The 22,556-nt window shown below is 46.1% G+C and overlaps 1 protein-coding gene across 7 annotated transcripts in view; it reads right to left on the bottom strand.

The window, feature by feature from the left end:
• Positions 1-1,212: 1,212 nt before the first annotated feature.
• The window catches only part of LOC147007442 (uncharacterized), a 65,347-nt gene continuing 44,003 nt past the window's right edge, over positions 1,213-22,556 (bottom strand). For 4 of the 7 annotated variants that reach the window (XR_015054183.1, XR_015054186.1, XR_015054187.1 and 1 more), the window contains 2 exons: positions 3,451-4,406; positions 1,213-2,754 (listed from right to left, as the gene is read on the bottom strand). Coding sequence is in view for 1 of the 7 variants with exons in the window: in XM_085867151.1 (XP_085723277.1) it covers positions 4,198-4,406 (209 nt within the window). In the remaining 6 variants the exon portion in view is untranslated. Of the gene's footprint in view, positions 11,889-22,556 lie in introns of all 7 variants that reach the window. The other 3 variants (XR_015054184.1, XR_015054185.1, XM_085867151.1) reach the window with 3 other exon arrangements.

Raw genomic sequence — 22,556 nt, 5'->3', positions numbered from 1 at the left:
TGCTCTTTGTGTCCACCGAACGCAGACGAGTTTCGGCAGGGGCTGCATGCAGCCTATGTTGATCTCTGTAAAGCGTTCGATTCAGTGAATCGGGATGTCCTCTGGAGGATTCTTGGTCTTCGTGGGGTGCCACCAAAACTGATCGATCTGATGTCTGAACTCTACTCTGGTACTGAGAGTGCTGTGAAGTGTGGTGGTACCATCTCTGATTTACTTCCAGTTATGAATGCAGTTTGTCAGGGGTGTGTACTGGCCCCCACACTTTTCAGCACTTGTATGGACGAGATTCTAGGGAGGATGTCGGATTACAGGTTTCTAGGGAGGATTACGGGTTTCTTTGGAGGATTACGGGTTTCCTGGGTCAAAACTAAGATCCAAGTTTTCGATGACATCTTGGATGCTGCTCTCTTGTCTGTACCTGTTTGTGGTGAGGATGTTGAGGTCACGGAGAGATTCACTTACCTTGACAGTGATATTCATGTCTCTGCTGGCTGCGAGTCAGAGGTCAAGTGACGTCTGGGTTGGGCCTGGGGAGTCATGGATTCACTGTATCATGGACTGTGGTGCTGCCGGTACCTGTGCGGGAGGACGAAAGTCTGAGTCTTCAGGTCCTTGGTACTTCCAGTCTTGCTCTATGGATGTGAGACTTGGACTCTGACCAGGGATCTGAGACGAAGACAATTCCTTTGGTGTCTTCGGGTCTTTTGGGAGAATCCTTGGCGATCGCTGGTCGGACTTTGTGTCCAACAAGCGGTTGCTGAGAGAGACTCAAAATGAGATTTGTTACCTGCATGGTCCGTGAGCATCAGCTGCGGCTGTATGGACATGTGGCTCGTTTTCCTGACGCTGATCCTGCTCACCAGATTCTCTCACCGAGGGAGTCTCATGAGTGGAGGAGGCCAATGGGCCGACACACATGTAACGTCCATTTTACCGAACAGCCTGGCTAAACATGCATTTAATGGGGGATCTGGGCTAATCCTTTATTTAATAGCATACTAAGGGCCATTTCCGTAACAATATATATATATATATATATATATATATATATATATATATATATATTTACTGTATATATATATTGTTGCGATTCTCAGAACCGCATGCATACATCAGATAGCTGTCCCAAGATAGTTATCCCAATAGTGTATGTGTAGTTGTTGAGATCAGGGTGTCGGTGCTGATTGAGATCGAGCGCTGTCCACACTGGTCTTGGTAGAGAAGAGCTTTATTCACATCAAACATGTATACATGGAGAGAGAGAGAGAGAGAGAGAGAGAGAGAGAGAGAGAGAGAGAGAGAGAGAGAGAGAGAGAGAGAGAGAGAGAGAGAGAGAGAGAGAGAGAGAGAGAGAGAGAGAGAGAGAGAATACCCACAATAGTCCAGCTCAAGCTAACTCTGGCTGGCTTAGCATTTTGGCTTGCCTTATTTACAATTTTCTCTGCCCCTTGTGTGACCATCTGTTTACATGATTCACCAAGCTCCCATCACTGGTTTCGATTGAGACATTCCATTCCCAGATATCAATTTCCTTTGAGGTGAAAAAGCCTGGTGCTGTTTCCTCCCTTTGGGCTGACAAAGTGTTTTTATTCCATTAACAGGAAGGTCTGTTTCTGGTCATTGTTCGGCTAAGAAAACCTTGGGTGACAGGAAGATTATCCTCACAGTATTCCATCCTTTGTTCTGTTCAAGAGAAAGTGGAAACAGCTGTGTGGCTGTCAAGCAGTATTGATTTACGACCTGGTCTCCCGTGGTGCAGGACTCAAGGAATGTTTTGACAAGAGTAAATGAGAAAGCCAGATGTTCAGCTGTGTGGGAAGCAAAAGACTAACTGTTAACACAGCCCAGCATCCACAGCTGGTGAGAACATTTCATAACCAAAGAAATGAGGTGGCTTTTAAAATGTACTTTTCGACTGGCCTGTTAATAAGTAATTCTGCCAAGAGTGGTTGTCTTCAGCTTGGGAAATGTCCAATATCTCCACAATTGCTCCTCTTGTTACTTTGGAACATTTGTGTAAAAGAAACAAAACAGCTACACAATGACTTTGAGAGATGGAGCATCCATGGATTGGCAGGACGGCAGACAGCAGTCTCCCTTCAGGTGGCCCACTCTTATGGTCAACTCCAAGTGGCCCATGATGGTCAGAGGTTCCTCCTGCACCTCCTCGCCTGAAAAGAGACCCCTACCCATTGCCCAACCGGCCCATCAACACCCCAACCCCTCTGGAGAAAAGTGGATAATATTTCAGCAATTATGAATTAAGCATAGGTTATGAGGAAGCAAAGTTACTTTCTAAAGCTCCTCATACAAAGTTATTTATGCACCACAGGCAAGAATATATTTTAACTAACTACTGTGTTCTTAATGAACAACAAATAAGAATAATATATTTTTTTCTCACTGCAAGCCAGAGTAAAATTCGAAAGTACAAAATCCCAATTTTTGCCAACAAGGCAATGTTTAGATCGTATTTCTTCCCATCCCCTCCATTGGCGCAAGCAATTCGAGACACTCGTTTGAGCAGAGTTTGAGCAGAGTGTTCTTTATGAACGACGATAAATTTTTAATTTTTTTTAAAGGTTTTTGTCAATACCAAAAGCACTCGTGTCTGTGCTTTCATATTTCCCAAAAAATAATACCACTGTCACGGTCTCGACTAAATTTTTTTAACTAGGTTCTTCATTTTCTGGGTTTTCTGGGTCTTCAGATATGGTTGGTCCAGGGAAACTTCATGCACCGCCATTGTCGTCACTGTGGTACATTTTCACACACACACACACACCGATCATTACTTTTATGCACACCATGATGACAATAACACTGTATATCATAAGGCCAACGATCAATATGTGGAATATCCATGTTCCCCATCCAACAAACACTTCCATTACCCATGATCTGAACCCTTCTTCCTTAAAATAGTCATGGTACTCTGCAGCTACCTTCCTTACGTGTTCCGCTAGGTCACAGAAATATACCATTTAATGATGTCTGGGATTCCGCAAGATTATTTATTCGTATCCTTATATCTATCCTTGTCCCAGTTATCCCTTCATGAAACAATATGCCTTGTTTCAGGCGTACAGTGCCTTTGTCCCCTTCATCCCGTGTCACACGAGATGCATAATTGTATGTAAGGACCCTATAAGTGTTTTCCCATATATGCCTTCCTCATGCAATTGATCCCAATGTTTTCCTTTTGCTTCCCTGCGTACCCTGTCAAAACCCCATTCCTTGTTTCCCCAACTGTCGACCTACCAAACAGTCTGCTCTCTATGACATTCCCAAAATGCCCTCACTATCTGTTATTGTACATATTATCACGATTATGCACATGCTAATCAAAATCACTGCCACATCTGTCATGAACCTCCAGTAACATTTCTTTCTCTTTTCGATTTCCTGTATCCTCTTGCAATGAGATATGTGAGTCCATGATTGGCTTACCTTCTTCCTTGACAACTACTTGGGTAACCAGTAACACCTGGAAGGGTCCAGTCCAATGCATCTTCAGGACGTTCATCCGTTCGAACACCCTGTTGTCCACCCAGTCGCCAGGCTGGATGCCGCGGCGTTCCTCCGCATCCTCCCTTCCAACCTGCTGTCAAACTCTTTCACAATATTTATTAGCATCACAAGAGTTAATCTTCATGTATATCTGTCCATATATTTTGCAGACATTTTACCAATAATTATATGTACTGTTTGGCCTAGCACTTAGAGTGGCGACCTGGGATCCAAGAGCCCTGAGCTCAAATTTAATTTACCACCGAACGAACCCCAGAGGGCCAACTCAGCCTGTCATTCCTTCAAGACTGGCAAAAATAAACATCAGTACACTGGTAATAGGGGCACCGCATCAGCAGCACAGTCATGCCCCAACCAGTGATGCAACCAACAGCCAAAAGGCAGCGCACACCACAAACATTTGATAATACACATAGCTTCTACTAAAACTTTCGATTTTACAAGTTTTCGACTTTCTCCCACCTCTGCAAGTCCTTGAGTGTATCATGTTCTCAGCATCTCCTTCTTCATAATCCCCCCTTTTGCAAACACCTTTTGGGCAACCACTTTACCCTCTCTTAAGACCATATTGTTGTGGGGGGCCGAGTATCAGCGGCGAGCACGGCCGCTAGAGGGAGCAGTAGAGTCGGTTCCACCGAGCACACCCTCAAAAGGAAATAGACCTCGTCAGGTCTTTACTCCCCGCTTGGAGGGAAGGTGAGCTGGAGGTAAGAAGCTTGCTTGGACCTTCCTGTCTCGTGCGGCCCTTGACGATCCGGCTCGGCGGGGACTCGAACCTGCAACTCGATCCCTCTGCAAGCACCAGGTAGGAGAGTAGCGTTGGTTGCCAATGGAACTCCCCCACAGGCGCTCGGCACGTATGCTTGTCGAAAAGGCTGATGGTGGAAGGAAGCCAGGGAGGATGCCGTTGTTGTTGGTGAATATACAAAATACCTCACAGCGCATGTCCACTTAATTCCCATTAGACATAGGGGAAAGGCAGCTATCTATCCACATTTACTTAATACAAAAACTGAGCTATGAGGACCTGAATGTTAAGTGCTCATGGCTGCCAGATTTGTAACAATATCTCTTGCTTCATATGTGCTCAATATTTTACTGTCGATTTACCATTCTTGACTAGCACACTTTACGATATTAAATACCCTCTTATTTCCAAAGTTCCCCTACATTGTGTCATCCTGTACAGTATACACATATCAGGAATATGCTTTCACCTTCGGCTGTTGCATATCGCAATTAGCACAGTATCACTTTCCAAGATGTTATTTTCAGTGTGCACTACATACCCTGACAGTTATATCCAGTGTCTGACATCTTTCGATTCCAACCATTCCAAAAAATAAAATAAAATATTTTCCTCATTATTATAACACCTCTGAACATTCAGAATAGCCCACAAGCCATCACCCCACAATATTCTCAAGGTTCCACTCAACACATATCCCCTATATGCTATTTGGGTCTTGCACAGTTGTAATTTGGCCTATGGCAGCCAGTATCCCCAAAAGGGTTAAGATGTTTCCCCTGCAATCATTCACTGATGCCAACAATACCTCTGACAATTTGAAATTGCGTTTTTGTCCAAACAACTGACACCCATCTTTTAAATAACATGACCATAACATCAATACAAAAAAATACAACCTTGTTCGTTTATCTTTCAATTAATAAAATTATGACTCCTTGCTTCACTGATGCAAATTGGTCGATGATGTGTTTAAAGTCAGTAATTACCCCCCCCCCCCCCCAACAGAGCAAGGTCACAGTCTGCCTTGGACCAACGAGGCTCTCAAATACGAAAGTATTAGTTTTAACTTGCTGAATGATCTCTCACAGCTGGCGATGGAAACTGCGATGGTTAGCATTATCTGAATCCATCAATATCAGAGCTGTACAATTCGCTCAATTTTTCACACTTTTACATATTTAATGAGACTAATCTGCATCATTTTAATTATATAAATTATGTAATGATTTTGACCAAATTGACAACTTAACATTCCCATGGAACATCGCAAATGTGTGCAAAAGTTTGAGGCTGTCGGGTTATCCGTTCTGGAGAAGATGTTTTTAGGTTTTGGAGAAAATCCAATATGGCGGCCATACCACGTGACCTACGACGTCATAATTATCAATTAAGTATGCTTTCAAAAAGATACATACCATGGTGAAAATTTCATGTCGATCGGACTTACCGTTCCTGAGAAAATGATTTTTAAAACGAAAGAACCCACAAATTGCCGGTGGAAAAATAATAAATAATCAATAATCAATAAACAGAAGAAAAAACATTAGGTTACCCAGTCCATTACACTGGGTCCCCTAATAATAATACTAACGAAACAATAGGGCTTTCCAGCCAGTTGGCTTGAAACCCTCATAAAATATTTTCGTCTGTGCCCGGCTGAGTTGTGTATGTAATTATGTCCCCAGCCACAGTTGCGATTTTAACTCATTCTTCATTCAAACATGTCATGGTAATTGTTTTTAAAATCTGGCAAATTCTCAATTATCTTTTCCATGAGCCTAAAGTAAACTCGTACAGGAGAACTCGTCGCCTGGTGTTAGCTCAGAGGTTAGGGGGTGGCGGCTTGGGCTGCCTATAGAATGAACGGCGTGACAGTTTATGCCAGCTGGTTGTGGCTCCTCACACACCTCCAAGCCAATCCCCTCCCCACCAATCCAAACACCAGCAGCCGCGACCCTAAACTCAATCCCAAAACACTTGCACGATTTGCATTTCCTCATTCAAACCGTCAGAGCACGCCGTCTGTTGGTTGTGGCTCTTGGCGATTCCTGACTCTCGGTATCCCTGGTTCCTGGGGTTGACTCAGCCTGTCATTCCTCCCAGGTCGGCGAGATGGGCACCAATTCCAGTGCGTGTACTGATCGAGGGACACTGCATCAGTGGCACTGCCACGTCCTTGCGACGATTGATACTAATCTGTCGCCACGTGCTGCACACGAATGACGACTCCGGTCCTGACTTATGCCCATCATGAATGTTCAGGGTGCCGGCGATAACTTGCCGACTCTTCGCGAAAGGCATCGTGGGATCTTTAATGTCCACGAACCGATGTTAGCAGACCTCGCCGTGCATGTGAAACACCAGGGTGGCAGTTTAGATCTGCGCTGAAATTCGAACCGAGGCAACACAGCTCAAAGGTCAGCGTCCATACCTCCAGGCTCTCCCGCTATACCATACGGGCCGTTCATAGAATAGTAATATGAAGACTCCCATGTGACACGACCTCTTGCTCGGACCACCGCTCCACCTCTCACCCGAGAGAGCTTGAACTAACTTGCCAACGATCTCCAAAGGATATCGTGAGAACTTAAATGCTCGTAAACCAGACTGGACGTCCGAGTGCGAACGAGGCAGCTTGATGGCCCCGTGAATGCCAAACAGGGAAAAAAACAGGGAATAACAAAATATTGGGATCATGAATCCCCACGGCCGATTTGCAGACACCACGACCGGCTTTATGTTTCTCTCCGAATGGCGGTGTACTCGCTGGTATCACACCAAAAAACAGAATTTTTTTTAATGAAGTACGATCCTGTCGGGGCATGAAACAGTTCAATGGTGAGAAACCGAGCCATTGTTCAGGGTCCAGCACATTTGTGATGGTCTTGCCTTTGTGAAAGACACCTTGGGACCTTTAACGTCCATTAACTGCAGCAAACGTTGACAGAAAACACAATCAACAGTACACGTTTCTTTCAAGGGGCCGAACGCACGTTAATGTAGTGATATAGCATCTATATATTATGTATGCAAATTCGTCCCACTCTATTTGCACACATGCACAGTCATGCGCCACTTAACGACGGGGTTACGTTCTGAGAAACGCGTCGTTAAGCGACGTCGTCATTGTGCGAACATCATTTTTTTTTCGTTTTCGAACATAGTACTTACACAAAACTAGACGCCTTGGCTATATGGTATAGCCTATTGCTCCTCGGATACAAACCTGTACATCATGTTACTGTCCTGAATACTGTCAGCAATTTTAACACACATCCAAGAGAGACGGAAGACGCATTAGTTTTACCTTTGTGCTGTTCATGACGGCCATCGGTGTTGTTAGCAGCAGCTTACAATCTCCTCTCACATCGATTAAAGAAAAGTGAATAATTAGCATTTGGATTTTAAAAATGCGTAATCATTGCATCGATGTTATAATTTACAAATGAAGAAATGAGCACCTGTCAATTGTGATATATATTTTCGGAACAGTGCGAATGTTTTAACAACATAAAAAGCTTCACTGAAAACAAATTGGTGTTTTAATTGACGAACAACAACGATATATTCGCGGAATTCTTCAATCCAAAGGTAATTTACTTGCTAGAAGGTAAACGTGGAAACATTGGTTCAGTTTGAAAGCCGATTTCCTTGAATTCCGATTTAGCACGATCCTGTTTTTTTCGCGATGACATTTTATGGACCTCAACGATCGCATTATAACGGGGCCACACTGTCGTTTATTATCATTATGAGGTATTGTGTACTGTACAGTGTACAAAATTGTACATGCTTTTTATACGACTGGCAGCGCTACGTCGGCGACATCACTCGGTGATAGGAATTTTTCAGCTACATTTTTTTTTTTTTCAGAGCTGGCAGATCCATCGTATCTTCGATCCGTCGTTGCCCGGAACGTCGTTAAGCGGCGCATGACTGTACTTGTAAATTTGTAGGGCCAGGGCGAACGGCGTCGCAAATTTACACAGTACCCTCGACACGGCCGACCCAGCACGGCCCAGACGTCAACTCCGCTCGTGCTTCGTGCTTCCCCCCACCAGGTGGTCCCTCCCCCATTTGCTAAAATAATTGTCATTCTTAACATGTCCATCACAGTGCACTTTGCGATCAACAGACAAAAATCAAACAACTATTTTCAGCTTCACATCAACCCTTTTTCTCCAACAAATGCTAATTGGTTCACGAAAAAATATTTTCACGAAAAATATAAGTGACCACTATATTCGTTATTATTGTGTGTCTGTCTGTCTGTCTGTATGTCTGTATGTCTGTCTGTCTGTCCCGAGCACAGCTCCGTGGATCTTGATCCGATCCTGATAAAATTTTGGTGGGAGGTTTATATCATGATCGAGTTGTGTTTTCCTGAGAATGGGCGGGGTGCGCCCATTATGGGCGGAGCCACGCCCAAAAAATGTTTTTAGGTGGTAGCCGATTTCAATTTGCATCTTCTCCGAGGGGGTTTGTCGAATCTGACAGGGGTTTCGGTATTTGGTTAGCACAATGGCACCTGCATAGCCCCACGGAGCTCGATTTTTCATTTTCGTCCCAAGGTCAAGCTCACAAGGTCATGAACTTAGAAAATTGCGAATTGTGTTTTTAGGGGGTTGCCAATTTCCATTTGCATCTTCTCCTCGGGGGTTTGTCGAATCTGGCAGGGGTTTTGGTATTTGGTTAGCCCAATGGCCCCTGCATAGCCCCACGGAGCTCGATTTTTCATTTTCGTCCCAAGGTCAAGGTCACAAGGTCACAAACTTAGAAAATTGCGATTTTGACATAAAAATCCATCTTCTCCGAGGGGGTTGTCGAATCTGGCAAGAGTTTCGGTATTTGGTGAGCCCAATGGCCCCTGGATAGCCCCACAGAGCTCGATTTTTCATTTTAGTCCCAAGGTCAAGGTCACAAGGTCATGAACTTAGAAAATTTCGAATTTTGACATAAAAATCAGACGACCGCCCAAACTTTGAGAGCTGGGATGACAATATTTTTTATGCATAATCTTGAGGTCATTCCCCACCTAAAGTCTTGAAACCATTTTGCTCTATCTCGAACACCTTACCCGTGGAGCCCCCTTCAAGTTTGTTTTTACGCTGATTTCATCAAAGTATGGATAATCCGAGGAGTGTGAAATGCCATATAGCCGAGATGACGTTATATTGTTCCTGGAATGTTCCAGAGGAAGTTTTGCACCAAAGGTCATAATCCTTGACCTTTGACCTTTAAAGTTCACAAAGGTAAAATTTTCAAAGTTGTGGGAATCGAACCAGGTTTTCGACCTTCTTCGACAAACTAACTCCAATAAGCTATAGCACGTATCCTGTTTCCTTATTTTAATGTCCACAACATTGTTTTGTGACCTTCAAAGGTTATGCAAAGGTCAAATTTTTTAAGTTGTTGAACGAAACCGGGTTTTCGACATTTTGCAGCTCATAACCTGTCACTCGTACCACATCATGTTGATAATTTTTATAACTTGGTCAAACATTATCACATTGTCTCATCCTTGACTTCTGAAACAATCTACATCGTCAAATACCGCTCGCGAACCATCGTCGTCTTCAGACTTGTTTCCTTACAAATTCAGTTTTACAAGAAATATATATATATATATATATATATATATATATATATATATATATATATATATATATATATATATATATATATATATTTCTTCCAAACCAGTTTGTCGAGTATTTCAAAGACGATCTGCCCCCACCCGTTTTTCCCCCTTATCAACCAAATCTCATACAACAGCTTAGCTCATGCATTCAACCACAAATACAACTGCGTACGCCTTCGACACGCACGTACTCACACACAGCCCGACTCGCAAGCAAATCTCACCCACATCATTTCAATTTCTCTCACGCTTGAATACAGCTGCGTGTGTGTTCAACATGCACACTCTCACATACACTAAAACGTACACAAATTAATTCAGACACCTTTCAGAACTAATTGATTCCGTATGAACACCTCGCATCAAATTACTTTTTATTTCCAACCGCGATTAAATAATTCTCAATTTAATTCGTCTTGTATGTATTCCTGGACTGAGAGATCACAATCATTTCCGCACCTCCTCTCTCCCCATACTCCCTGTGGAGGGGGGATAGTTTTTATCAGTAACATTTTCAGTACTTTTTTAACGGTAGCTTATGCGTCTTTTTAAACTCCCGTTTATGCTCGTACTTCTCATCACAATCAAGGCTATCTTCGGCACACCTGCCACAGATTTTCCGGTTGACCAGGCTTCGAGTCGTTTTATCTTTCCCACTAAGATTTTCCCTATGTCAAAGCATTTTGTCTTCAAATAAAACTCTCAAAGAGGTACACGACCCCCACCCTTTACCCTTCGGACAAAGCGCACACATTCCTTCACTTCACAGTGGGGCATCCATTCCCTCCCACCTTTCCGTTTTCACGGGCAGCCTGGCTTTCTCTGCAGTTCGCTTGACATTCCCAAATTCTGTCCCATACTAATCTCAATTCATGTTCTTTCGATGGATAGTATACCGATTTTGAGTTGGCTGCACTGGGACGTTCCCTGCCGCCTGCGTTTTTCGGGCCACCTCCTCACCGGGAAGGCAGAAGTCGTGGCCAGCGACATCATACCTTCCAGGTTTGGACACAACCTCGACGGATTAACTAAACCCTCAGGTGGGTTACCTGGTATTCTCCCTTGACTGTGCCGCCCTTGCACTGCTGTTGCACGGGTGGGGCCTGTGTTTTCTCAACTTGTTCTTTTCATCTTAACACTTTATTTGTTACTTTTTTCCAGCATTATTTATTTGTCATGCTTCTTCCTCACACATCTTACAAGCTTCAAGTCTGGTTCGGGTTTATTCACATATGCCTATCTTAACGAATTTCATCTTAGGACTGCATATGGGTACTTTTATATAATCATTCGTATCATAATTACAATTGATCACATGACCTCGGTTCATAATTTCGTACATTAACCCCATGGCTGTATACAGGGGGTGGGGCATCTTATCCAACTTTCTGGTTTTACAGTTTGATTCTTACACTTTTCCCTGTCCTTCCTTGGAGTATTCTTGGGCCGGTCAGTATTTTTCGCCTGGGGGTGTTCTTGGGCTGGGTCGGGCGTCTTTCACACCTTCCCACGGACCCTCACACTCCCTGGCACAACCTTCCGTGCCCTCAATCTCCCAATGGAATACCTTGGGTTGGGTCAGGAGCTTTCACACCCTTTCCCTTCCCTCAATCTCCCGTTTGGACCCTGTCCTTGAGGTGTTCTTGGGTTGCCCCTTACTGGGTTTCCCTCAACCTCCCAATGGACCCTAACCTTCCCGGGTACCCCCTTTTGATTTGTTCAAAAACTCCTTCTCCCCTTGTTCTTTTAAGATAAGGACCGATCACAAAGAGCAGCGAACTTGTATGCCCTAGTGCGAGAAAAGAGGCAGTTCTTCTTACCTTATCTTAAGCCGGCCGGCTCTCTCCTCTTTTGTCTCACCAGGACAGTTCGCTTTTCTCCTCGGTCTGCTTATCCTGCCGACTACGCCAAATGTTGAGATCAGGGTGTCCGTGCTGATTGAGATCGAGCGCTGTCCACACTGGTCTTGGTAGAGAAGAGCTTTATTCACATCAAACATGTATACATAGAGAGGGAGAGAGAGAGAGAGAGAGAGAGAGAGAGAGAGAGAGAGAGAGAGAGAGAGAGAGAGAGAGAGAGAGAGAGAGAGAGAGAGAGAGAGAGAGAGAGAGAGAGAGAGAGAGAGAGAATACCCACAGTAGTCCAGCTCAATCTAACTGGTGAGCTTAGCATTTTGGCTTGCCTTATATACAATTTGCCCTGCCCCTTGTGGGACCATCTGTTTACATGATTCACCCAGCTCCCATCACTCATTTCTATTGAGAGATTCCATTCCCAGAGATCAATTTCTTTTGAGGTGAAAAAGCCTGGTGCTGTTTCCTCCCTTTGGGCTGACAAAGTATTTTTCTTCCATTAACAGGAAGGTCTGTTTCTGGTCATTGTTCGGCTAAGAAAACCAAGGGTGACAGGAAGATTATTCTCACAGTATTCCACACTTTGTTCTGTTCAAGAGAAAGTGGAAACAGCTGTGTGGCTGTGTCAAGCAGTATTGATTTACCACCTGGTCGCCCATGGTGCAGCACTCAAGGAATGTTTTGACAAGAGTAAATGAGAAAGCCAGATGTTCAGCTGTGTGGGTAGCAAGAGACTAACTGTTAACACAGCCCAGCATCCACAGCTGGTGAGAACATTTTATAACCAAATAAAATGAAGTGGCTTTTAAAATGTACTTTTCGACTGGCCTGTTAAAAAGTAATTCTGCCAAGAGTGGTTGTCTTCAGCTTGGGAAATGTACAATATCTCCACATAGTTAGATCCCGACCTTTTGCCGAGCGGGACAGTTGGGAGTGCGTTGCGATGGGCTGTAGTTCGGATATTAAATCATTTTTCCCTTTTATTTCATTCCCACCTTTTCTTTCCCATGGTGCCTTCTGCCTCGCTTGCACCCCTCGTCTCGCTTACCATAGCCTGACGACCCACGGTATCCTCCTCAACGATCACTCCTGAGCCAAAATCCCGACGTGCACTTTGGGCTGGACAAGCGATATTCTAGATTCCACCGTCTACTCCAAACCAGACGTGGGCAGTGAGTCACGTACACTTTGCACCCAGGTGGGCGGAGAGTACCGGCATCTGACCGAAGCCTGGCCCAGGAAGGCGGACCACGTGAGGAGTCAGAGCCAGTCGGAATGCCCGACTCGAACGATGACGTCGGATTCAGCATGGCCTTCCCCGAACCTCGGGCTCGAAAAGCATGGAGAAATCTTCCGTGAAAAGGAAGGAATTGAGGAATTGAAGGAGTAGTGAAGTGTGTTGAGAATTGTAGAATTAGCTCGTGCTCCTGTCCTCGACTCCGCCCACGTCTCGCCTCGACGGCCCGCCTTCTGTTCCACGTTTCCGCCCACACGACCTCGCTTCCTACTTTTCGACCAAGCCTCCTGCCTGGTCCCGCCTACTGGTCCACCCTCGCATTATGGACTCCTCCCTTCTCCATTCAAGCTCCTCCTGTTCGGAACACGATCTCCACACGTGCGGCTCTGGCCAGGGCGACGTGGCTATTGTCGGGTGCCGCACCACGGAGCATCCCTCCCCCCGAAACACCCAGGTACCGAGAACTATAACCTCAACCCCCTCCCTCCCTGGCTGCAAAAGTTCTTTCCTTCATTGTGGTTTCTTTTTCTGTGTGTGTGTCTGAGTGTGCTGGTGCCTGTCTGTTAAGTAAGCCTGTAGATCTTTTATTGTTGCTACTGTTAATAATCTCACATCAAGTCTGCACTGTGCCTGCTTCGTAAGTTGCTTGAATAATTGTCGCACCCCTCTCCTCTTTCGCTGCGTTACATACCCAATAAACCTTTGCTGTGCCACATGCTTTTCTTCACTGGCTGCAAATAAATAATTGTTGTAGAAATGTTCCCAGCTCGCCTTTGTCTTTTCCTGCATTGGTCCAGCATGGTTCGAATCCAGGTTTAGCCGGGTCTTTATTCCCAACGGTCCGTTCCTTCCAGCTGGTACGTCCTTGGCAGTGTCGCTCGGCTGCATCCGATCCGGAAAGGTGATTCGATTCGGTAGAGTGATCCGGTTCGGACAAGGCGTACCGAGGGCATGGTTCCCCGGTGGTTAAACCGCGTGGTTAATTAGGTAACCTGATTCCATTGGCGGGAGGATCCTGGGTCACGCGGTTGAGTTATTGGCATCCACGGTCGGTTAAGCGACCTGCCGCGTCACGGAATTATCCGTGAGCGACGGCCGACAATTCTGGGGAGTCTGGTATACATGGAGAGAGCTGGGTCGGTTATAACGCCGGGGTTATAACGCCCCCACCTTCTCACCCGACCCCACTGGCCCACAACAATAAACATGTATATTGTTACGGATCTGGCAACCATATTGCACACAGACAGAGAGCAGTCCTGAAGCTTAGTTATTTCGATAAGTATGTGTTTACAGTTAGAATCCCCCCATTGTCGAATGGGAATTACATGTGTGCGCTACAAATTATTGTATCGTCAGGTTTTTACATCCTCTACATCACCAACAACAATAACAGCACCGACGCCATTGCCCACGTGCGTTCAACCACGTACGTGGGTGGAGATTTCCATCTCCTCAGCTCCGACTCCACCCCTTGTCCAATCACGCACAAAGGACGACTTTCCCACGACACCCCAGCCAATGAGCGGAGGGCGAGCACCACATGCGAGCCCCAGACAATTGGGAGGCCGCCACGAGTCGCCTGACAACCCACCGTCCAATCAGGAGGCGAGTGGCAGGGAGAAGAAGCCCCTCCCTCCTAAAAAGAAGGGTAGAGTGGTTGTCTGGAGGAGAGTTGGGCAGAGAAGGATCGTGGCTATTGCGTTCTGCAGACGGTCGTGGTTGTGGCTGGAGCGGTCTGAGACAGTGGCGAGTGTGGCTTGGTCCCGTTCGTGGGCCGTGGACTTCGGGTTATGGGTTAGAGTCGGTGAAACCGCACGAGGCGGAGAGGTACCCGGCTCGACCGAGAAAAGACCCACGGGTCCATTTCGTGTGTGTGTGTGTGTGTGTGTGTGTGTGTGTGTGTGTGTGTGTGTGTGTGTGTGTGTGTGTGTGTGTGTGTGTGTGTGTGTGTGTGTGTGTGTGTGTGTGTGTGTGTGTGTCAGTGGGCCCCGTCTGTTAATTAGAGCTGTTTGAGTGTTGTTTTAATTGTACATTGCATTTTATTCGTGATAACTCTGCTCTGTGTTCCCCTCCCGATTATTCTTTAAAAAACAAATATTCCTTTTGTTAAATGTTCCAGCTGGTTTCTGTGTTTCTTTCATTGGCTTAGCATGGTGCGGATTTGAGAAATAGCGAGGCTGTAAATTGTTACTTTGGACCGGCGGGCCTTGGTAACCTCCGCTCGGGTTAAACATGGTTTGGGCACGGTAACGGCTCGTTCCGCTCGAGGTCCGTCGAGGGTGTGAATTCCCCAGTAGCTTTGCCCGTGTGGGTACTTAGGTATATTGAAGTTCGGCAATTGACCCAACCCCACGCGGACAAATTATTGGCGATTCATGGTCCAGTAAGGGACCCGTGCTTTTCGGACTTATCCAAAAGGCTCGACCTCAATTCCGGTGTGTTCGGTGGAGCCGATTCTACTGCTCCCTCCAGTGGTCGTGCTCGCCACCGATACCCGGCCCCGCAACAATATTGTTGAGGATTCAGCGGTGGTGGGATTCGGACGATGGCGTCAATCACTGTCCGTAACCAGTTTGGGTTTTCGCACCCAAGTCTCGACAGCCAAATGTTACAGATTCGGCGCCACCCTAACCACCGCCGTCTCCGGGGTTATAACGCCGGCTGGTTCGGCACTGGCCTCGAGTCACGCGTCTCGAATGGCGATACCAACGTACCCCTGGACCTTACCAGCTGGGGAAATAGACCCTGGTTACAGACTGGTTTTGTCAGATACCGAGCGAATTCTGCCAGTCTGTAACCATTTTCGTTTTTATATCCAAATTGAGTGGATCGATCATTCCTCGGCGCGGCACGAATTGATTCAAAGCGGCAACTTCATACGAATCAGCCAGATTTATTGGGGACATCGGGGAATACGACAGAAGCAAAGCATTCACGACAATGTTATAATTGTTATAATAATGACAATGACAATGTTATATAAATGAACCCGTTCTTAACTAGGGAGCTACGGATTATGGGTTTCGATGGGGACTCTAACGAGATAAGCCTTAAACGACATGCAGACAAGACATGGACAGCATGCAGACAAGACAGAGTACTTGGTGATGTTTCATGGACGAGAGGAAAGTGTCAAAAGCCCGAATGCGGCTCGTGACAAGCCGATTTCAATGGATTCGAGCACCCAGCTCGAACACGACACGTGGCAAGATGGCGGCACCGCACTCTTTCTTCTCAAGGCACCGCTTGCGCACGCCTTCCTCAGCACGTTCTGACCCCGCGCAATGTCGACGGCACAAGACCGTCAGATCGATGACGGGTCTCAGCTGGTTTCTCACAAGGTCCAGCATACAAGTCCAGGCCTGGCCTGTTCACCAGACAATGCCAAATCGAGGTGTTTTGGGCTCCACAGGCTGGGTCCATGGGATTCCAAGACGTCGTCGAGCCGTGAGGTGAGTCGGGACAGTCAGAGACTCCGTCACTGGACTCCGTATGAACTTGTCGATGTCTCCTCACGAAAGCCGATCGCGCCCCACCTCGGCGCTCAGTTTCACCACTGCCGATCGCAGACTCGTCGTGCTCAGGTTCAGCTTCTCTCCCGGCAGATTCAACACTGCCTTTCCTTATTCGATGCAGATTGCAGCCTCCTACTAGTCGTTTCTACACAGCAGAGGTCTTCACTCAACACTCAGGCTCAGTTACTCCCTCGGCAGATGGCAGACCCGACCCTCAGGTTTAGTTCCTCCTACTGCCGATCGCACCACACTTCGGCGCTCTCGTCGCAGATCCACCCTGCCTTTCCTTCGTTCGCTCGCCTCGAAGCCCACTGACTCCTCCCCTCAGTTTCACTTCCTTCTCTAGGCCACTCCCTCTCAGCCGACTGGGTGGGGCCTCGTCCAGAGAGGGGAAGGAAGAAGAAGAAGCTCTCGGTACACCACCACCGTGCGAACAATAAACAGTCTCCACCTCCCGCCACACATGCAACGTCCATTTACTGAACAATTCTGGCTAAACATGCATTTCATGGGGGTCTGGGCAAATCCTATATTTAATAGCATACTAAGGGCCATTTCCGCAACTATATATATACACATACATATATATATATATATATATATATATATATATATGTAAAACTCAATATAGAATCATTTAATACAAGTGCATGCCGGTAAGTGCGGTCCCGTAGGTGCGTGCCCGTAGGTGCGGGCGCGTAGGCGCAGCTTCGTTCCTTCACTCTCGTAAACGACGACTGGATTGGGGCATTATTTCAATTAGATCGGACCAACCGTGTCATAAATGACCATAACTTAGGAAACACCTGGGAAACATACTCAGGTCCCCAGCGTCAATTGTGACGTCAAATCAAACTGAGAAGAAGAATTGTGATGCCCCCCTCTCTCTCCCCCCCATCTCTCATCCCCTCTCTCCCCCCGAGTCTCACCCCTCCTCTCTCCTCTCTCCTCCCTCGCCCCCTCCTCTCTCGAATTGTGACGCCCCCTCTCTCTCGTCCCTTCTCTCTCCCCCCCCAAACCTTGGGATGAATGAATAATTTGAACAATTAATTCAAACCTTGGGAAAACACAGCTTTCAAACGTTGGGAAACAGCTGAAACGGATGAAGAACGATATCAAACCTTGAAAAGGCACATTTTTCCCAGCGTCAATTGTCCCCAGCGTCAATTGTGATGTCATAGCAAACGAAGAAGAAGAAGAATTGTGACATCAATCGTGCAAAAAACCCATTAATTGTAACGTCATTCGTGACGTCATAGCACCGTGTCTTGTCATTGGTTGACAGATAAATGGCCGTAACTTGGGAACCGCTTGTCCGATTAACATCAAACCTTGAAAAGGCACAGACTGAGTTCCCCAGCGTCGATTGTGACGTCATCCGTGATGTCATAGCACCGTGTCTTGTCATTGGTTGACAGATAAATGGCCGTAACTTGGGAACCGCTTGTCCGATTAATATCAAACCTTGAAAAGGCACATACTAAAGTCCCCAGCGTCGATTGTGACGTCATACCAAACGAAGAAGAATTGTGACGTCAATCGTGCAAATAAACAAAACAAAAACCATTAATTGTGACGTCATAGCACCGTGTCCTGTCATTGGTTGACAGATAAATGGCCGTAACTTGGGAACCGCTCATCCGATTAATATCAAACCTTGAAAAGGCACATCCGCGGGTCCCCAGCAATATTCCTGACAAGTTTCAATCAGATCGGACCGTCAATCGTGCAAATAAATAAATATTAATTGTGACGTCATTCTTGACGTCAAAGCACCGTGTCTTGCTTGTCATTGGTCGACAGAAAAATGGCCGTAACTTGGGAACCGTTCGTCCGATTGATATCAAACCTTGAAAAGGCACATCCGCGGGTCCCCGGCAATATTCCTCGCAAGATTCAATCCGATCGAACCGGCGGTCGTCAAGAAACTGCGGTCGCATACAGACACACATACAGACAGACAGAGATTGCTGGAATTATAGATAGATTGTTGTTTGAACATTTTTTGGAAATGGTGTTTGTATTTTAAAATAATTTTGTATTCTGATGAATTGATGGAAGAAAACCGATGGTGCACACCGAGGCAGGATCCACACTTGATAATTTTTATCACATTTGGAGGGTTTTCAAAAAGTGATTTTTTCCCTGTTTTTTGTGTGTTCAGGTTTTGAGGTGTTTGTTTGGCTTACGGTTCGGGTTGGGATTGTTTGGGGCTGTTTGGATCAATTAACTGTTTGGGTTCGGGTTTGGGTTTTTCAAAATTTTTTTGTTGTTGTTTTTAAAATAATTTTGATAAATTGTTTCAATTGAAACGTGTCCTGCATTCATTTTATTACAATATATCGGTGTTAGTTGATGTTATAGCTGTTATTTTTTATATTTACGCTGAACATTTATTTTAGCATTTTCATATAAAGTGCTGTAATGTTCCAAAATCAACATGCTCTCCTGTTTGTGAACTCATAAAGCATCCATTAATGATTGTGGCTGCTGTTCGGTTTGGAGATATCAGGGAAAAAGTGTCCATTTTTGGTGTCTTAAAATCATGTTTTGTGCATATCCATGGTAGGAGGCCATTTTGAAATTAAAATACTCACAGCTTTGAGCTTTGCACACAAAAAACTACACGAGTAGTCGAGTTAGCATGCAAAGTTTCAGCTTGCTACTAAATTACGACAGCTGGATTATGGCTGGGTTCAAAATGAGACGGATGGCCGTGGACCTGGCGTTTGGGAAAGGCTGCGGCAGGAATACAAACAGCATGATCAGGAACAAGAAGGCCAGGAGGATTAAAAATTATATGGACACCCAGCAGAACTAAAAACAAAACCGATCAAAGGTTGGAGTAGCACCTGGTGAGCCAATGGTAGTCCATACCTGACAGGCCCAACTATGTCCACGGATGTCCTTCTGTCGTTGGGTAAGCTGACATTAACTGACAGCCGTTCCGAGGAGATTGGTGGCAGGATTTGAACTCCGGCCACCGTAACATGTCGCTCTGCCCAAGTAAGAGACCTTCCACTTGACGAGCCAGATAGATGGTTTGGAGGGGGAGAAGATTGGCCATGTGGTGTGTGAAGCAACCTCCGTCATGTGCAGTGCAGGGGTTGTGGTGCACACTTCGACCCGGCCTTCGTTTTTTGTGTATAACAGAATGTTGTTGTGTAAAAGGGAAGTCACCAAACTTACCTGATTGCCAGTAGCTTCGTCGAAGCCAGGACCACCCTTGCTAAAGTCGGGGAAATGAAGCAGAAATCAAACTGTACATGGTGGTTAAGCAGGGAGGTTCTCTGTCACCCCCTCCCCTTCCCCCACTCTCTCTTATTTAACATGGCGCTCAATCATTTGATATGTGAACTGGAAGAGGATAGACCGCCGTACAGCTGCAGGCTCTCAGAGGCAGAGAACACAGAGTTGAGGACATCACTGGAGTTTGTGGTGGCAGAGACCCAGAAAGGCAGGGTCTGGTTCAACGCGAGCAAAAGGGAAGACCCAAACGTGGAGAAGGAAGGGGTACAGCCTATGTGGCCGAAGTAGACGCAGACACAGACCTGGACGATGAAGACTGGGTGCGTCCTGTGAGGGTGTGTGGTTTGACATATGCTGACTATCTGACTCTGGTCAGCTCCACCTGGCAAGGTATGCAGAAGAGCCTGTCCATGCTCGAGCGTTTCTGTCGTGGCATTGGGCTCTGCCTCAACCTGGGTAAGATGAAGGGAGTTTAACTTGAGCACACCAGAGAGGGAACCCCGGACAACAACAAATGTGCCGCCAAGGTATTTGGGGACAAGAACACTGGGGTGCTACAACCGGGTCAACAACTCCGATATCTGGGCATAACAATCAGCACATCCTGCATCGTCTGCCGTGAGGGCATCCACCATATGCTGGAGGTGCGGTTGAGCAGGGTGAGAAATGTGTAAGCCAGAGCGGTGAATACACTATAAGATCGTGGATCTCCAGCTCCACTCGAACATGCATCCAACCAGGTTGGCGCTGGCCAGGGGGAGGGTCGGGGCTGATCTGCTTTGCAGACGATGTGAGGGAGAGGTGGAGACGCTGGCTCGGAACAAGGAATGGACGACCACCTCAGAGAAAATATTTGTTGGAAAAGAAGGGGAATGGTACACACCAGATTTGTTCCTCACAAAACCAGACAATCCTCCCATCATTCTGGACGTCACGGTAGTGTTCGAGAGGGACACGAGGACTCTGGAGTACACCTAGCAGGCAAAGCTGAAACATACGAAATCTTGAAATAATTGATAAGAACAGAGTTGAATGTTCCAGAGGTGAGGCTGAATGCGCTCCCCATCTCTGTGATGAACTGTACTCTGGAGCAGATGACAAAATTCGACTGATGGCAACAGAACTTGAAGACGAAACTCTGCTCGCTCGCCTCGCTTTTTTTGAGACAGTATCCTGAATTTGAAATGGTTGAGACGTCACACTGGCGTGAAAATAATCACAGAAATCGATTCTACACCCCAAAATTTCGCGAATATTTGGTCTTATTGGTTCGTTGGTGGGAAAATTAGTCCAAACCATGGACGCCATATTGTATTTCAAGGAAAAAATGACCACCAAACATGAAAAGCTCAAAAAGTTGAATTTCTTCACCCAAGATCAATGTGAGTTCATGTTTCATTTGTGCAGTTTCGTTGTTTACTTCAAAAGTAATGAAACAATCCAATTTTAGGTCGTTGAGGGACCTAATTAGGATAAATTATTGCCCTCCAAGGTCATTTTACAGTGTGGCTCCCAGGTCAATTTTTTTTTGTTAACACCTTGGCGACCTCTGTGCCAAACTTGGTGCTTCTGCCAGAAGTTCACGGGAAGTTTGAATATCCTGACTAACTGACCACACCACCAATGACGATGTCAGCATCCAAAATAGCACACACCCTGCACTGTTCATGCAACCAGGAGACAGTCTGCTGAATGCTTCCAGTCTGGTGACAGCTTTGAAGAATGCTACGATTCGACTACGACTGAAGAATGAAGCTGAGAATGATCTGACTCCGACTGAAGAATGAAGCTGAGAATGATCTGACTCCGACTGAAGAATGAAGCTGAGAATGATCTTACTCCGACTGAAGCCTCTGATGTCACCCAGGACTTGCCGAATCGCGATGATGTGCCGATCGTTCCGGATGTTGATAAAACCAGATAGATATATAAAGTAGCACTCATTTTGAAGAATGTCATTAAAATATCACCAAGGATGGAATGTCCGTAAAGGTAAAGATTACTAAGGTAAATATTTCATCACAATGAACAACACTTAATGGCGGTTTTCATTTTCAGAGTGTTTCCCGCAAAAAAGTGGGCTCTTTGAACATTTTGTTGGAGAAAAATCACAAAAGGTAGCAAGTTCAGTGACACGTTGATGGAAAGCATACACCGTGCCATTTTCAAATCACTCATGACACTGCTCGTAATGGAGATTTTCAATGTGTGCTCCACCTCTGTTCAAGCAGGCTTCGATCCTGACTCCGAAATTCTCCACAACTCGTCCACAAGTGCCTGCAGTGGTAGCCAAACGGTAGTGCTCCACCTCCTTCTTCAGGACAGCCAGGGTTTGAGGTTTGCCGCCATAAACTTGACTTTGGCAGCACCCCAAAATAAACAAATCTAGTGGATTCAAACCTGGGCTGTGGGGTGTCCCCTCATGCTCTGTGCCCAGACTGATGACACGATTTGCAAACAGCTGGTGGAGCAAGTCGATGGTTTCACCTGCACTGTGCGGTCGGGCACCATCCTGCATGAAGCATGCAAGTCTGAGTTGGTTTGGAGACCGTAGTTGAGCGGTACCACTCACCGTTTACTGTCACCGTTTTACCATTGGCGTACTCGAACCAATACGGTCCCAGCATACCCCATCTGGCATTCGATGCACAGAAGCTAGTGGACTTGGTGCCCTTGAGAGAGACGTCTCGGCCACCTCCTCAGGAGGCTCAGCACCACAGAAGATGGTGTAATTCTTTATAGCCCCATTCAAATGGAAACGCGCTTCGTCGCTGAA

The sequence above is a fragment of the Eptatretus burgeri genome, unplaced genomic scaffold, assembly GCF_056783735.1.
Source record: "Eptatretus burgeri isolate ZD-2024b unplaced genomic scaffold, Ebu_testis_v1 Ebu_testis_scaffold_167, whole genome shotgun sequence".
Taxonomy (NCBI): Eukaryota; Metazoa; Chordata; class Myxini; order Myxiniformes; family Myxinidae; genus Eptatretus; species Eptatretus burgeri.
This window is presented reverse-complemented; position numbering and strand designations above follow the sequence as displayed.